This window comes from Rhinolophus sinicus, linkage group LG09 (assembly GCF_036562045.2).
Source record: "Rhinolophus sinicus isolate RSC01 linkage group LG09, ASM3656204v1, whole genome shotgun sequence".
Taxonomy (NCBI): domain Eukaryota; kingdom Metazoa; phylum Chordata; class Mammalia; order Chiroptera; family Rhinolophidae; genus Rhinolophus; species Rhinolophus sinicus.
In genome coordinates this window covers 107159857-107177933 of record NC_133758.1, presented here as the reverse complement: position 1 = coordinate 107177933, position 18077 = coordinate 107159857, and the positions used below count along the sequence as shown (strand labels likewise).

General features: G+C 36.9%; 1 protein-coding gene across 2 annotated transcripts in view; it reads right to left on the bottom strand.

Annotated features, from left to right (window-relative positions):
• The window catches only part of BBS9 (Bardet-Biedl syndrome 9), a 358339-nt gene that overhangs the window by 245667 nt on the left and 94595 nt on the right, over positions 1-18077 (bottom strand). For both annotated transcript variants that reach the window (XM_019757306.2, XM_019757307.2), the window contains exons 8-9: positions 13778-13961; positions 13004-13133 (exon numbers count right to left, since the gene is read on the bottom strand). In XM_019757306.2, the coding sequence (XP_019612865.2) occupies positions 13004-13133; positions 13778-13961 (314 nt within the window). The remainder of the gene's footprint in view (positions 1-13003; positions 13134-13777; positions 13962-18077) is intronic.

Genomic DNA, 18077 nt, shown 5'->3' with positions numbered 1-18077 from the left:
ACAAGTCTTTTCCATATAAATAAAACCACCAAAGTATCCACACTGAAGTTTATAAAAGTAGCATACCAAATGACAGACTGCATGTCAACCATGGCTAAGCTGCATGGCTCTGAGGACATGACAAGCTCAATTCTTGCTCAATCAATAGAAAATCCAATCAATATAAAATCTAGAGATCGCCTCATTACAACCTTGAACCTCACACAATGGAAATATACACATGCAACTAATGATGACCATCAAAAAATAATACAACTCATTTTACCCCAAAAATGCTTCAACAGAATTGACGTAAAAAATTTGTCCGAATCATGGTTACTGAGTTGCCAACAAAAGGAAAAAATGTATATACCAAATATGATAAATTCTGTTTTTCCTTCCTTCCTCCACAACTCCTTCTATTAAGTTATAATCTACTGTGTTGCATTAGCAGGTCCACAAGGCCATAAACTGAAGCCCCCTTTTCCGGTAGAGGCTCTCTCACCCTATTTAGCATTGCTGGTTAAAATCCCAATTACAGTCTTATGCCACTTAACCCACAGTGTGTTTCTTTAAAACTGATTTATCACTACTCATACGGAAAAATATGTATTTTTTTATTTCCAACTAGAATAAAAGGAAAAACAAAATAAAAATACAAACAAAAGAAATGGAGAAAGGAGCTGAACTTCTCAGGAAAAATAATGGTGCAAACACTGAGATTCAGTAAATCTAAACACATTAAAATAAGCTAAATTAAGGTTAATTTGATTACAACGCTAAAAGCATCAGTTACAACCAAAAATGCAATTTCTAAAAATCACCAAAAGAATATAAATACTACATTATAATAGCAGGAGGGAAAGTTAGGAAAAAAATCATACTCTGTCAAGACCCATTATGTCAAAATTCATACAGGTATGCAAATTCTTTCATTAAACTACAATTTAACTATAATGAACACAAAAGCAGACCAGAAATTAACTAGGAGGGAGGACAGTGGCATACCTAATTACTAACAACAGTAATATTTTCTGTGTAAAATCAAGAGCTCAGCCACCATTCAAGACGATGTCTTTCTAAAATGGTTGACATTTTATTTTTTTCAAAAATAACCAGTATACTGCTCAATCTCTAGCTTGAACAGATTATTTTTGGAAATTAAAAGGTAGTTAGAACTGGAAAAAAGGCAATTTCTCCAAAAGAATCCCTAAATTCAATACTACTCTGATCCAATTCTCAACTAGATTTTTCTCTGCAGTTTAATAATATGATCTTAAGGCTCTTCTGAAGTGTTCGACTCATTATGGCAACAGCCCTGAATGCAATCTCTCCGACAGCTAACTAAAATAGCCGTGCAGGAACTGAAAAAGACACAGACACAGGCACAAAATCATTGGGATAAGGGAGAAAGAGGGGCGGAGAGAGAGGAAAACAACCTCATAAATTGTAAATCTAGAACTTAAAAGAAAGTCACACTAATTATCAGGTAGATAAAGCCAAAAAGACAGCGTGAACTCATGCCATGCCCCAGCTTCATTTCACAGAGATCACCTGAACAAAGGTAGGAAGATGTTTCATTCTTCTTCCCTAACACTAACACCTGCCCAAACTGATTCAGAAGCCCAGGTTCTGCATGAATCATAAAACTATGCAGACACCTTTTGCTACTCAAATCTCACCTCTATCACTCTTGGCCCCTCCACACTACCTACATCCATACAGCAGTAACAAAGTCTGTAGTAAAGGACAGAAATTAATAGTAGCATGTTATATGCTCAGAGATAGAGTCCCAAAATAAACACTATAACCATGTTTGAAGTAAGACGGAGCTGACACAAGTGCATCATGGGAATTGTAGCCTGCCATGTACTAAACTGGTTAATATAACAAAGAGGCAAGAGGTAGGGGGCATGTGGGAGGGAGAAAGATATCATCTCAGTAGACTAAATGAATCTTCAAGTTACACATAGAAAAGAACAAAACCAATGCTGTGGAAGCTCAAATCAGTGATATAGAACACTCCCCTAGAAAATGGGGGTGGGGGGGAGAGGCGGAGAACAAAGAAATGAAAATTGTAAGGAAGAAGATAGTAGATACGGGGAACAGAAAATAAAAAGCCTATCAAGAGATATTAGTTCCCCTGAAGGATGAACTATGTCAAACAGAACTAAAGGGATAATCAAACATATAACACAAGGAAGCTTTCTTCCACAGCCAAACAAATGGTTAAAAAGATTAACTTCACTGCATTCCCAACTACAATCAAGGAAAACAGTATCACAAATATCTGGTGGCAAAGGTTGCATTTACATAGAAAATGGAAAACATTCTACAAGCAACCAGACATAAAGAACTAGTTACAACAGAACAAAACTTAAGTTGTCTATAATTCTCTTCCCAGCAATAATGAACAGCAACTGACAAAGAAATGATTTCCAGTCAAAGATGGCATGGCAAAACTCCTCAAAACTCACCAAAAACAAAAAAGTACAACAATAACCACTACCACCACCACCACCACCACCACCACCAACACCACCACCACCACCAAACAGTAAATTGAACAAGGAAATGACTACAATTACAAATCAACAAACTTGAGGCACATCTTTTCCCACCGAACATTTTAAATTCTGGTCACAATAAGATAGGATGATCCCACGAGCTACAACAACCTCCTCAGACCTCAAGCAGAATAGAGAGTCAGGGTAAAGCTAATAAATTTATAACAATGATAGTGATTAAGAAAACTAAACTATTAGAGCAGAACTGATATTCAAAGGTACAATGGAAGAAAATTTTCTTGACATGAACAAAAACTCGAATCTTTCGAATCCCACCTAGCCCCAGAAAAAACTGATACAGAATAAATCAATTGTTAGACGATGTTAGTGAATTTACAGTCCTTTAAGGATTTAAAAAAAAAAAAGTCAGATATGAGAATCAAAACAGAAAAGGTAGTTCACTCAATAAGACATTTAAAAAATTTAAGCCAACCTCTGATTTTTCCAGAGTAATTGTCAATACCAAATTAAATGTCCAAAATTTTGAAGGAACTTAAGGTGGCCTTCAAGTATAAAAGCAATAAATAATTATCAAGAAAGCAAGAAGACATAACGCTTTCCTGGACAACTACCAGATGATTAAATTCAACTAACCAAGAAGTGAATCAAGGTAATTCAGGAATAGTAAAAGAATTGCTGGTGAGCTTTGAGTCCATTTAGATACATGGATAGGTTGAAAGGGCTGTAAAAATTGTGATTACTAAAATGTATGTAAAGGTTTTAAGCTATGACAAAATAATAATAAGATACCAACAATATCAGAACTCGGCAAGAAGAAAGCAGAAAGCAGAAGTATGCTGCTTTCCTTATCTTTCATAACAGTCAGTGGACACTGCCCAAAATTGAAATGCAGCTTTAAAAAAACTACCAACTTTCTACTTTTTTCTATTCTTGGTTAAAAGGGTCTTTTTTTTTTTTTTTTTTTAAATTGGGGAACAGTGTGTTTCTCCAGGGTCCATCAGCTCCAAGTCGTTTTCCTTCAATCTAGTTGTGGAGGGCGCAGGTCAGCTCCAAGTCCAGTTGCCGTTTTCAATCTTTAGTTGCAGGGGCGCAGCCCACCATCCCATGCAGGAATCAACCCAGCAACCTTGTTGTTGAGAGCTCACGCTCTAACCAACTGAGCCATCCAGGTGCCCCTTAAAAGGGTCTTTTAGAAACTAAAATATATTGTTGTGAATAAACATTTATGTAAAATTCATTTATTCCTTCCATTTCATATAGCTCTTTCTGTTAGAATATAATGAAACAAATTTATATTTAAAAACAAAATTCTGCTTTGTGAATTTTATTCTATGCCTAAATTTGCATATGTGTAGGAAAAAAGATATCTGGCTTGATGTTTACCAGGTGCTAGCAATTGTTAGTTACCCATGGCAATAACATTGAGGTTACTTTGGTAGAAGACTAGTTTTGTTATTTGTTTTCTTCCCTGCAAATAATGCTGGAATTTCAAATAGTGCGGTTTAATACTTTTTACAAAAATCACAAAGTTATTCTTTTTCACAAAAGTTACTTTTTAGGGGAAGCCTGATGACTCAGTTGGTTAGAGCGCAAGCTCTGAACAACAGGGTTGCTGGTTCAATTCCCACATGGGCCAGTGAGCTGCGCCATCCACAACTAGATTGAAGACAACGAGCTGGCTCTTAGCTTCTGGAGGGGCAGCCGGATGGCTCAGCTGGTTAGAGCGGGAGCTCTCAACAACAAGGTTGCCGGTTTGATTCCTGCATGGGATGGTGGGCTGCGCCCCCTGCAACTAAAGATTGAAAACGGCGACTGGACTTGGAGCTGAGCTGCGCCCTCCACAACTAGATTGAAAGACAATGACTTGGAGCTGATGGGCCCTGGAGAAACACACTGTTCCCCAATATTCCCCAGTAAAAAATTTTTTAAAAAAGTTATTTTTAAAAAAAATAAAGGAGCAATATCAATCAAGTTTTAGAGGAAAATACGACAATAGATTTTTACCATACAGTATAACACCCTATACCATTCCCAGAAACATTAAATCAGCCTATTGAGAGATGAAACAAAATAAGTTAAAAATTGTAATTCATGAAAAAAAATATTCACAATCTTCAATAGATACAGAAAAAAATACATAAAATTACTTTAGGTCTAGATAAAAAGTGATTACAAGTTTCAAGACATTCTTGAAAAAAGCGTTAGTATAACTTGACAATAATAATTTATAGCTAAAACTTTATGTTACTGTAGCAAAGAACAAATAGTAACAAAGTGTGTGGGGGTGTAGGGGTATGCATGTGGGAGAATAAGCGTACACATACACCCATGTCTGAATGTGGTGGTGATGGAGGGAGTGGAAATAGGAAAGGAGAAAGATAAAAAGTATATCAAACACCTTACCCATCACAGAGAGAAAGATTCATTTTTGGATTATGGCAAAACTGAAAAGTAAACACTAACAGAAATAAAGAAAACAGATGTGTACATGTGTGTACCATCCAATACATGGGAGAATGCAAGTAGAAAGAAACCCCAACTCAAGTACAAGAGATGGAAACCAAATGAAATAGTATAAACAGTAGAAAATACGGTACAAGTTGAAAAATTACCAACTATATCAATTATAACATCTGTAAATGGGTAAATTAAAGGACAGTGGTCTTCAAAATGGGTTGAAATAACCAATCAAATTCTGTTTACAAGAGGTACATCCAAAATAAAGTTACAGGTTAAAGCATAGACAACAACAACAACAAAAAACACAGACAACAGTATACCAATAATTAATAACAAAGTGAACTCAAAGCAAACAAAACAAGAAGCAAATAAAGAAACATTAAATGAGAACACAAAAAAGGGCACTTTATACTGATAAATTTTAAAAACTCACCAAAAAATAATATAACTATCATAAACATAAGCTGAAATACATAGAACTAGAATATATAAATTAAGCTGCTTAGATATTTAACAACAACAAAAAGACAAAACAGTAGAATAATGCCAGACTAATATTCTACTCCTGAGCTACAAGAGATAAATAGAAGAGAATATCGGTAACAACGCAGAAGCTCTGCTTTCCTTTTGGCCAGAATCGCCATCTTCCAGTAATTCATCAAAATAACCAACCCAAAGAGAAAGAGGAGAGACACGCTCTCTATGTTCTTTAGGCCTTTTAGAAAACCAGGAGTTGTTCCTATGGCCACATACATGCGAATCTCCAAGAAAGGTGATATTGTAGACATCAAGAGAACGGGCACTGTTTTAAAAGGAGTGTCCCACAAATGTTACCCTGGCAAGACTGGAAGAGTCTACAGTGTTACCCAGGATGCCACTGGCAATGTTGTAAACAAACAAGTTAAAGGCAAGATTCTTGCCAACAGAATTAGTGTAGGTATTGAACTAGATTAAGCACTCTACCAGCCAAGATAGCTTCCTGAAGCACGTGAAGGAAAATGATCAGAAGAAGAAGGAGGCCAAAGAGAAAGGTACTTGGGCGCAACAGAGCCAGCTAGCCCCACCCAGAGAAGCACACTTTGTGAGAACCAATGGAAAGAGCCCGAGCTGCTGGAACCCATTCCCTGTGAACTCATGGCATGATAGGTGTAAAAAAGTAAATAAAAGACCTCTGGACTACTATAAAAAAAAAAAAAGAAAAAGAAGAAGAATGCAGATCTGAAACGAGAATTTATGCTCTATCCTAATTCCAGGGATATTTACAAATTTTATGTGGACTAGGAAGCCACAAAGGAAATCCTTAAAATTATAACATAGCAAAAAGTACTTATGTAGGCCCACATTCTCTTTCTACAAAGCACAAGAAAAAAAGATGACAACAGCAAACAGTAAGCTAAAAAAGAAAGAAAAAGTCACTTTGAAATTAAAAAACTCTCCTAATAAGTTTGTTTACAAAGAAATAATATCTTTCCATCTATGAGTCTCAATATCTTCCTATTTAAAAAAAAAACAAAAATGTTTTTCAACTATAAGCTCTTATAAGGTCTTTCTAGCTACCCCTCCCTCTAACGCACACAAACCACAATGACTTTTATGTATTTACTGAGCATATACCATGTGTTCAGCTTTCTGACTGATTACTCAGTATGATATGCAAAAGTAGAAAAGATCCCTACATTAAAGGAGTGTATGATCAAGTTGGGAAGTTAGGAAAATCAAACAGCAGTAAGCAACATAATAGAAATATCATAGAAATTCAGAGGAGACCCGGCTAGGTAGGGAAGGCATATTTATGTGACTTGAGTTAGGATTCGAAGATAGAAGAAATTTGAAAATCCAGAGAAGAAATGGGGAAAACATTCTGGTTAAGAATACTGTATATGTCACCCCAATAAACTTTATTTCAAAAAAAAAAAAAAAAAAGAATACTGTATCAATGAAGGCGAAACAATGAAATGTTAAACAGTGAGCGTTATAATAGGTTCCTATTGTGGATACAGCCTAGGAAGAAAAACACCGAAGTGCTAGACCAAATTGTTTATACTAAAAAATGAGCTCCAACCAGATTTTAAAGCACAATGGCTGTGGCTGCCAGCTAACGTTTGGAAAGATTACCATCCCTTTGAACGTGCAAGCAAATACACTTCCACTTTAGGTATATTTCATATCTCTAGAGAGAATAATGTAACCGATAAATGATGATCTTTATTTGCCATTTGGGAAACTGACCACAGCACAGGTAAGACAGGTTGGCCAGGTTTCCATAGCCACTTGGAAATGGAAAACAGTAATAGCTAAGAATTTAAAGAACATTATCACATTCAGGCTCTTCTCATTCTGTAAACTGTCTGCTTACCTCACATCCCCATAGTCTAGCCCACAAAAATTAAAATAATTAAACTTAAAAGAACTCTATCTAATCAAGAATGCCATTTACCCTGAAAAGACAGAAGGAGACACAGACAGATTTAGAATTGGTTTATAATAAACAAGGTAGAGAGGTCTAGGACTGCCAAGTAGGTGGGAGTGGGAGGAAATAAAGCATCTTAGTTTCTGAGCAAAATGCTGTTATTAAGTATAATTGCATCAACTTGATCCAAATCCAATATTTCTTATTCACTGAAAAGAAACATATTAAAATAGCAGCAATTTCCTTTACAAATAAACACATTCAGCCAAGGAAGCGTCTACCAAAAAAGTTTAATCCTAAAGGTAATAAAAACCAGGAATGAAATTATTTCAGTGCTTCTAATTTCAAATAACAACTTCTAAATATAAATACGCTATAGCTGAGTAAGTAATAATCACTTTTAAAATTCTACCCAAAATTACAATGAAATTCTTTCAGTCTAATCCTATACTTTTACATTCAAGTATATAAAAATAAGAAAAATCTTCAATGAATAATTAAAAGTTATTGCTACATATTAACTTGGAAATCATTAATGGTGGTATTGCACTTAATTGTTTATAATTATGATACTTAAAAAGCTATGAGAAATAGAAGTTCCACTCACAAGTACCTCAGGTTGGATGTGACAAGCAATTTTTGAGTATAAGCATCTTGATCCATACTACATGGAAATTTGGTTTTTTTACTCATAATAATTTCAGTTCCTATTGGACCCATGACTTGTAAGTTGCATTTGGACCACAAACTATGAATTAACCATAAATATCTGCTGAGAAGCCCTGTCTCTGAGCCTCTCTGTGTACAGTGACTCTTGTAATAGGCACATCCCTTATAAATAATATATGTGTAAAATAAGAATTTCAACTAAATGGTCTCAGTAAAATCTTTCTATCCATCTCTATCCCATGTGCCAGACAAATACGAAAACCACAATGACTTTTTAGTGTTTAAAGGTATTGGCTCCTGAAAGGCACGGAGCCTATAAGCCAAGATGGGTTGCATACCGAGCATGGATCTGTCTTCTTGCACCTGAGCTGTCACTTGAGGGGCCAAAGAGAACAGCTCTTAGATGGATATATGGACTGCTGCAAGAATTACTCTCCAGAAGAGAAATACTTGACATTGCCGTGCTGGCAAGGTGTTTTTCCTGTTCTAAATCCTTCTAAGTAAATCTGATGTAAAATGTCTGGTGAGTCTGAGTATTTGGTTGAACTTCAAAGACCATTTGGTGGATACTACAAAGACCAACCTCAAAATTTTAAATTTTCCTTCAACTACAAAATAACTATAATTTGTGTTATGTGCATAGCAATTATAATTATATGATGATATTTTCTCATAAAACATGAGAAAGCACCTTCTTTTTAAAATATTCAATGTTTTCAAAACATTTCCATTTTCCCAATATTCAAATTTCAGATTAACCAGTAACGCAAATATGAATGCCCTTAATTGAGCTTCAACCATTATACAGTCATGCATCGATGAATGACAGGGATACATTCTGAGAAATGTGTCCCTAGCTGATTCCATCATGTGCATAGAGTGCACTTACATAAACCTATAAGGTACAGCCTCCTACACACCTAGGCTGTGTGGTGCAGCCTGTGACTCCTGGGCTACAAACCTGTACAGCATGTTACTGCACTGAATACTGCAGGCAATTGTACACAATGGTACTTGTATATCTAAACATAGAAAACGTACAGTAAAAACACAGTATAAAAGATTAAAAAATGGAACACATGTATAGAATATTTAGCATGAATGGAGCTTGCAGGACCGGAAGTGGCTCGGGCGAGTCAGTATGTGAGGGTGAGTGAGTGTGATGGCCCAGGACACGGCTGTAACTACTGTAGACTTTATAACACTGGACACTTAGGTTACACTAAATTGATTTTAAAATATTTTTATTCAATAATAAATTCACCTTAGCTTACTGTAACTTTTTCACTTTAATTTTTTTTATTTTTTTAAACTTTTCAACCCTTTTGTAATAACACTGAGCTTAAAACAGAAATGCTTTGTACAGCTGTACAAAAATTTTTTTCTATAAGCATTTTTCTATTTTAATTTTTTTTTTTTTTTTTACTTTTTAAACTTTTTTGTTAAAAACTAAGACACAAACACACACGAGACTCGGCCTGCACAGGGCCAGGACCATCAGTGTCCCTGTCATCCACCTCTTCTCCTTGACCCACTGGAAGGTCGTCAGGGGCAATGACAGGCATGGAGCTGTCATCACCTATGATCACACTGCCTTCTTCTAGAACACCTCCTGAAGGACCTGCCTGAGGCTCTTCCTGAGAAGGTTTCACTCTTTTCAGAAATATGTCCACAATGGTTTGCTTGATTTGTTTCTTATTTCCATCATAGATTTCCTTGTAAGCAAATCATACATCATCAACATTCCTCTCTATTAATGAAAACGTTTCAGTGTTGGTGTCCATGTTTGCAAACTTTATAAGGAGCTTGTCAAGGTCTGCAAAAGCTTTTGTTAAACCTTTCTCGGTGAATCTTTTTGGAGGTTCTTCTTTTTCTTCTCCTGCAGTTTCCTTTTCTCTTGTCTCTTCTTCAGCTATGTGTTCCTGTTGCAGTTCAAACAACTCCTCATGAGTCAATTCCTCAGGAACCACCTCGAGGAGTTCCTCAATGCCATCTTCATCCAGTCCCAGGTTCAAGTTGTTTGCCAACTCAACCAAAGCCTTGTCAATTTTGGCAACCTCCTCATCCTTGGCAAATCTTTCGTTGTCATGGACGAACCTCTTCAGTGTCTTCTTCCAGATGCCCTTCACACACTTGGTGACATCACCCCAAGCACAAGCAAAGTTCTTGATGCAGCCACAGATGTTTAATCCTGCCAGAATTTCATCAGCATCTTCTCAGTTTTTTCCTCAGTTATAAAAATAGCCAGGGCACAGGTCCTCATCAGGTAGCAGGCCTTAAAAGCAGTTATAACTCCTTGATGCATTGGTTGGATCAAAGAGGTGATATTTGGAGGGAGAAACACAACTTTTATACTGGAATGAAGATCACCAATAAAAGGAGGGTGTCTGGGAGCATTATCAACAATAAACAAAATCTTCAAAGGTATTTAATTCTCCAAGCAGTACTCCTGCATTCTGCTGGCACAGCAGTTCAAGAGGGCATCTTGAAAGAGGAGTGGTGTCATCTAGGTATGTCTTCTTATTGCTCCTGAAGTACACTGGCACTGTGTGCTTATTCATGTTTGAAAGCCCTAGGGTTCTTGCTGGGCCAGATGACAACATCACCCCCCAAACAAGACTAGTCTCCTGTCCTTGAAAGCCTTGAAACCTGACACTGACATGCCCTCCTTACGGATGAAAGTGCTTTCAGAGTAGGGTGGTTTCACCCACACTGAATATTTGCTCTGGTAATTTTCCTTCATAGTCAGCTTATCTAGAGTTTCCAAAAGTTCTTCAGCTGCCTTCACATCAACACTCACACACTTACCACTCACTTTCACATTATGTAATGAATAACGATTCTCGGATTGTTTAAACCACCCAGAGCTAGCAGGAAATGGAACAGTGTAGTCGAGTCCAGCCTTTTCTTTCAATGTCACAGGCAAACTTTTAGCTCTGGCCATATCGCCATGATGTTGACACAGATATGGTTCTGTGTCTGGTCTTCAAACCAGGTCATTTGAAGGGTCTCCATGTCGACTATAGGCCCTTCTCGAATTTTCATTAGTTTCGTTGCCTCCAGTGAAGCAGATCTGTGAACAGCTTCTATAACTTTGGTCTTATTCTTCAAGGTCACAGCCATGGTGGAATGGGACATGCCTGACTGACAAGCAATACCCATCACTGATTTTCCACCTTTGTGGTCCTTAATCACTTTTAATTTCATTTTGAGGTCAATCACTAGAGACGGGCTTTTACTGAAAACATTAGCAGTGCATTTTGTATGCTTAAGGGTCCATGATGAACAACATAACACAAGATAAAATCAAGCACAAGAGAAAATGATGCAATTGAGAGACTCTGTAAACACGAGATATATGAGGCTGCTGCCATCGTAAGAGGGCATATTGTTTTACAGCACTTTTTTTATAAATAGAAAGAGTACATTCTAAAATAACAATAAAGGGGCCAGCCCGGTGGCTCAGGCGGTTAGAGCGCCATGCTCCTAACTCTAAAGGCTGCCGGTTGGATTCCCACATGGGCCAGTGAGCTGCGCCCTCTACAGCTAAGATTGTGAACAATGGCTCTCCCTGGAGCTGGGCTGCCGTGAGCAACCAGAGGTCGGTGTGAGCTGGTGTGAGCTGCTGTGGGCTGCTGTGTGCTGCCGTGAGTGGCCAGTGGCCAGCATGAGTGGCCGGCAGCCAGCATGGCTGGCAGCCATTGTGAGTGGTCAGCCGGCAGCCAGTGCTGAGCTGCTGTGAGTGGCCGACCAACGACTGGCGACAGAGCCGGGGGAGCGCAAGTCTCATAACACCAGCATGGGCCAGGGAGCTGTGTCCTACACAACTAGACTGAGAAACAACAGCTTGAACCGGAGTCAGGGTGGAGGGGGGAAGGGGCCGGGAAAAGGGGGGAAAAAACAATAAAAAGTGTAGCATAGTAAACACACAAACCGGTAACATAGTCGTTTATTATCATTAGCAAATATCCTGTACTGCACATAATTGTATGTGCTATACTTATGCACCTGGCAGCCCGGTAGGTTTGTTTCCATCAGCATCACCACAAGCACACGCGAGCACTGCAGTGAGCTACAATGTTGTGACAGCTACAACGGCACGAGGCTATACAAACTTTTCAGCTGCATTATAATCTTATGGGTCCACCATCATTGACCAAAATGTCATTATGAGGTATATAATATCAACCTCTTAATTGAGGGGGGTATTAGTCCTACTGATCAGATACTATACATATCATTGAAGAATTCTACATATGGTTTGTAAATGTGCAATACAATAATATAATAAGATCTGAATCGATCTGGAAACCTATGAAGCTTTATAAAAAGTGTGTTTCCATACATTTACCAAGATTTTCAACGCCTAACATAACCTGAGATCTTGCCTTTTGGAGTGACAACCTAGAAAAATTACACACTTAGAGATCTCATTTCTCTCATTTATGATAAATTTTGTAAATTTAATGTTAAGATACAGATCTTGTCTTTCATTTTAAATGCAAAATGGCCTCATTTAAAATCTAAATTGTCTAAAACACATAATCACTAGAAATTCTGCACCACTTGACATAATAAGGTCTGAAACAAATTTTGAAGTAAAATATTCTCACAGTCTAACAGTAAGTGATTTTCAAATGGGACCCATCAAATGCTTTAAGAAATCCTTTTCTATTTTAAAGAAAATAATCTGTTGAACAAATTATTTTCTTGAAATTTTTAATATACAAAGGCTATCTCACTAGAGATACTAACTAAAAATGATTAATGGTTGTAATTAAGGCTTTTTTATCTCCTTCTTTTCCAATAAGTTATATTTTAAATTATTTCTGTTGTTGACATCACTCACACTACAGTATCACTTGTCATTTTTTAGTAAAATCACTTGCCATTGTTTTATAGAACTTCTAGAGAATTTAAGATCCTCCAAAAAAATGTATTAAATTAAATCACTTACTGTAAACAGCCCACTCTTACTGCTACAGGAATGTGGGGCAGTTGAGTGGCCCACTTCAGTGTCACATCCTGATAAATATGCAACATGTTATTATGGTTTCCAATCAAAGTATTTATTGTTCCTTCAGAAACTGTAGGTTGAAGATAGAAAAAGATGATAATAAGAAAAGAGTCATTTGCAATAGTATATTATATCCCTTTTAGGAGATTTATGATACAAACTAATTATAATATCTTGATGTTAATGCATAAAGATTTTAAGTAATAAAACATTATTTTTTAACTTCAAGCTACCAATATCAAAAATAAAAAAATTATAGACTTGGAAACTCTAACCAGATAGTGGCCAACATTTTTTCATTTCATCTAGAAAGCATGAATTTCATTAATATTTAACATAGTTAAGCAATTGATTTACTGGGCATTCACTACAGATAAGTCATTCTATTAGACATTACTATGCTCCATTCTGCTTATAAAAGAGTCTGATGTTCTCTTGGAAGCATCTTGAAAGCCACATTTTGGAAAGTATTAATGTATGCCTGAAGCCAGTTCTATAAGCCATTTTGTACAAAGTAAAATGACTGACAAACCCAAAGGTGTGCTTTATATCAAACTTCTATTCAAACTTTAAAAGTTAAAATTTCCATTACACATTCAGTATAAAACTATTTTCCTAGATGTTTAAAATGTATGTGTATGAGTTTGGCTTTTTCTGATGTATATAACATAGCCTTGACACATGGAAAAGATAAAAGAAAATCTTTCTACACACCTGAGCAGTATGGGAGAAAACAACTTGGGCTACAATCAAGTTTCTTCATGAATCGAATTTGTCCATTATCCTTTAGGCAAAAAAAGTTTCTTTCACCAAGAACAAAAACAGAACATGCCGACTGATTGAAAGAGACAATACATATATCAAGGGCTTGCTCTCCAATATTTAGAGTCCAGTCTACCTGCAAAAGAAAACCTAAAATCAATTCAGTTCCTAAAAACAGAACATTTCAGTTACTTTCATAGCAACACAAGAAACTCCTTTACAACAAAGCAGACATAAGGACTGGCTAATCTTCATTCACTGTTTTATTTTTGCTATGACCATATTTGATATTTTGTAGACCCTAGTAGTTTTTACCCCATCTTTTACCAGATGATATTAGCTATTCAGTGCTTCCAAAATACTCATATAAATTTAACCAAGGGTGTGAAAGATCTGTACATTGAAAACTATAAAACATTATGAAAGAAATCGAAGAACACAAATAAATGGAAAGACATGTTGTGTTCATGGATTAGATGAATTAATATTATTAAAATGTCCATACCACCCAAAGTGATCTACAGGTTCATATCCCTATCAAAATTCCAATGACATTTTTTACAGAAATAGAAAAAAAATCTTAAAATTCAGACAGAACCACAAAAGGCTACACATAGCCAAAGGCATCTTGAGCAAAAAAAAAAGCTGAAGGCACGATACTACCTGATTTCAAAATATATTACAAAGCAATGCTAATCAAAGCAGCACAATACTGGCATAAAAAACTGACATCTAGACCAATGGAAGAGAATACAGAGGCCAGAAACAAATCAATACATTTATAGTCAATTGATCTTCCACAAAAGTATCAAGAATACACAATGGGCAAAGGACAGTCTCATCAATAAATGGTTTTGGGAAAACTTGATATCCACATACAGAGGAATGAAACTGAACCCCTATCTCGCACCACATGCAAAAGTCAGCTCAGAATGAATAAAAGACTTAAACATAAGAACTGAAACTGTAAAACTATTAGAAGAAAACATAGGGGAAATCTTTCTGACATTGGTCTGGGAGATTATTTTTTGGATATGACCCCCAAAGCATAAGCAACAAAAGTAAAAACTAGGGATTGCATCAAACTGAAAAGTTCCTGCACAGCGAAGGAAACAATCAATAGAGAGGAGAAACAATCCATGGAATGGGAGAAGATGTTTGCAAACCATGTATCTAATAAGTGTTTAATATCCAAAAATACATAAGGAAGTGAGACATCACGATAGCAAGAAAACAAATAACCTGATTTTAAAAGGATTCAACACCAAGAAATCATTGGATTACTATTTAGTTCAAGTGTAGCCTACCGATAGGGAAAGATCCCAAGGGACACAAGACATGAATGGCAGCGCCGTGGCAGTTCCATTTCTCATTACCTATCAGTAGGCTGGCATTCTAGCATTGTACATCAGTGTCTGTAACTCGGGGTGACGTATCCCTGACTTGGAGAGAGAACAGGCAAATCAGGTTTCTGAGGCTGCAGGCCTCAGACAGATCTAGCCACTAAATACTTTCCATTCACTACTTACTGAGTGCCACTCTCTGTGACCTCCCCCTTAGGAAAATACACAACACTCTAAATTAATAAGTCTCAAAAAACACAGAGGTTTACTAAAACAATAATTTTAAAATTCTTCCACTTCTAGCCAAGATGGAGTAATAGGAAAAAAAGTTACCATCCCACCTAAAATAACCATAGCATGGACAAAATATTCGAAACAACAGTTTGCAAGCCACTGGAGATTAGACAACAAAGGACAGCAATCCCATAATGACAGAAAACAAATGAGGTGACTGATATGATTGCTCCAGCCCCGAGAGAGATCTTGGGCCATGGAACATGGAGGGAGAACTGAGGTGAAGCCCAGCAAACTCCCTGCCCATTGAGAAGATGGGCAATGAAAGTTCAGAGAAAACAAGGCAGCTCAAGTTTGCAAGAAGTGTGCCCAAGAGGAGACAGAATCCTCTCAAATATTCAGCTGCATACTTATCAGCACATTTATGTCACGCACATTTACCCAAGGCCAGAGGAATAACCACCGGAAAGGATTAGAGGGCCTAGAGTACTACCTGTGCCCACCAGCCAGACCGGGACACCTCATAATACAAAGGGATCTCGGTAAGAGCACTTAAAAGGGTCTTGCCTCGGGAGTGGGGAATAAGTAGTCCCGAATGAGCACTGCCCTGGCCCCACCTAAGGAGACTGAAAAGCAAGACTCAAAAGGATCAAAGTGCTTCCAACTAACTTAACTGTGTCCCAGGCCTAAGCTGAATAACAGTTAGAAGAGCACAAAAATATCTAGCAACCAGTAAAGTAAAATTGACCGTATCTAGCATCTAATAAAAAATCACCAGGCATGTGAAGAAACAGGAAAATGTGATCCACATTGAGGAGGTAAACAAATCAACTGAAAATTCACTCAAAACTGATACAGATGGGCCAGGCCGGTGACTCAGGCAGTTGGAGCTCTGTGCTCCTGACTCCGAAGGCTGCCGGTTCGATTCCCACATGGGCCAGTGGGCTCTCAACCACAAGGTTGCTGGTTCAACTCCTCTAGTCCCACAAGGGATGGTGGGCAGTGCCCCCTGCAACTAAGATTGAACATGGCACCTTGAGCTGAGCTGTCGCTGAGCTCCCAGGTGGCTCAGTTGGTTGGAGCGCGTCCTCTCAACCACAAGGTTGCGGGTTCAACTCCTGGAAGGGATGGGGGGCTGCGCCCCCTGTGACTAACAACGGCAACTGGACCTGGAGCTCAGCTGCACCCTCCACAACTAAGATTGAAAGGACAACAACTTGACTTGGGGAAAAAAAATGTCCTGGAAGTACACACTATTCCCCAATAAAGTCCTGTTCCCCTTCCCCAATAAAAAATCTTTAAAAGAAAAGAAAAAGAAAGGACAACAACTTGACTTGGATAAAAGTCTTGGAAGTACACACTGTTCCCCAATAAACTCTTATAAAACAATAAAAATTAAAAATTAAAAATAAAACTGATACAGATGTTAGAATTAGAAAACAAGGAGATTGAAACAATTATACCTGTATTCTATATTTTCAAAAAGTGAAGTAGAGGCATAGAAGATATTTTTAAAAAAATAGTCCAACTTGAACTTGCAGAGATGACAAGCAACCAGATGGGAATGAATACCAGATTAGACACTGTAAAAAAAATAGTAGTGACCTTAAGAATATAGCAGTAGAAATTATCCAAAATGAAAGAGAGAAAAAAAAAGGACTTTCATAAAATAAAATCAGTGAGCTTTGGGACAACTTCAAGTAGCCTAAATGTATCTATAATTAGTCTCCCAAGAACAGGATAAAAATGGAGGACAAAAAAAATATTGAATAACTAACAGCTAAAACTTTTCCAAATTTCATAAAAACTATAAATTCACAGATGCAAAAACTCAACAAATCCTAAGCCCCCCAAAAAGGAAAGAAAACTACACAAAGCACATCATAATCTAATTGCTCAGCAAGAGATAAAAGAAAATATGAAAAACAGCTAGAGTAAAAAGACACAAAAGAACAAAGATAAGATGACAGCAGATTTCTCATGGAAAACAACGCAAGTAAGAAGACAGTGGAGCAAACTCTTAAAATACTGGGGTGCAAAAATCTGTGAAACTAAAATTTCATACCTAAAGAATACATTTTCAAACACAAGGCAAAAATACTTTCTTGGACATACAAAAACTGAAAGAATTCATCACCAGTGAACTCACACTGAAAGAAATGTGAAAGAAGTCCTTCAAAAGGAAGGAAAATGACATTAGATGGAAATTTGAAGCTACATAAATTAATGAAGAGTACCAGAAACGTTGTAACTACATGGGTAAATATATGAGGATTTTCTTATCATTTAAATCTTATTAAAATATATTGACTATTTAAACAAAACTCATAATGTAATATGGAGTTTATGTAAAATATGTAAAATTAAAATATATGACAATAGCACAAAGGTTGGAAGGTAAGAAGCAGAAGTATAGATCTCATACTATATATGAAGCAGTATAATATTACCTGAAAGTAGACGGTGGTAAGTTAAAGATATACGAGGCATGATCAAACAATACGGTGAATGTTTAAATTTTAAAAAAATTATTGCAGTAAAAGACACATTGCTATTAGTCCCCCTCAAAATACTCCACCTCACTTCAAACACACTTATTGCATCATTCTTGCCACTTTCTGAAGCAGTTCTGGAAGTCCTCTTTTGTGTCTTTAGTTGCGCTGTTGTGGCTGCCT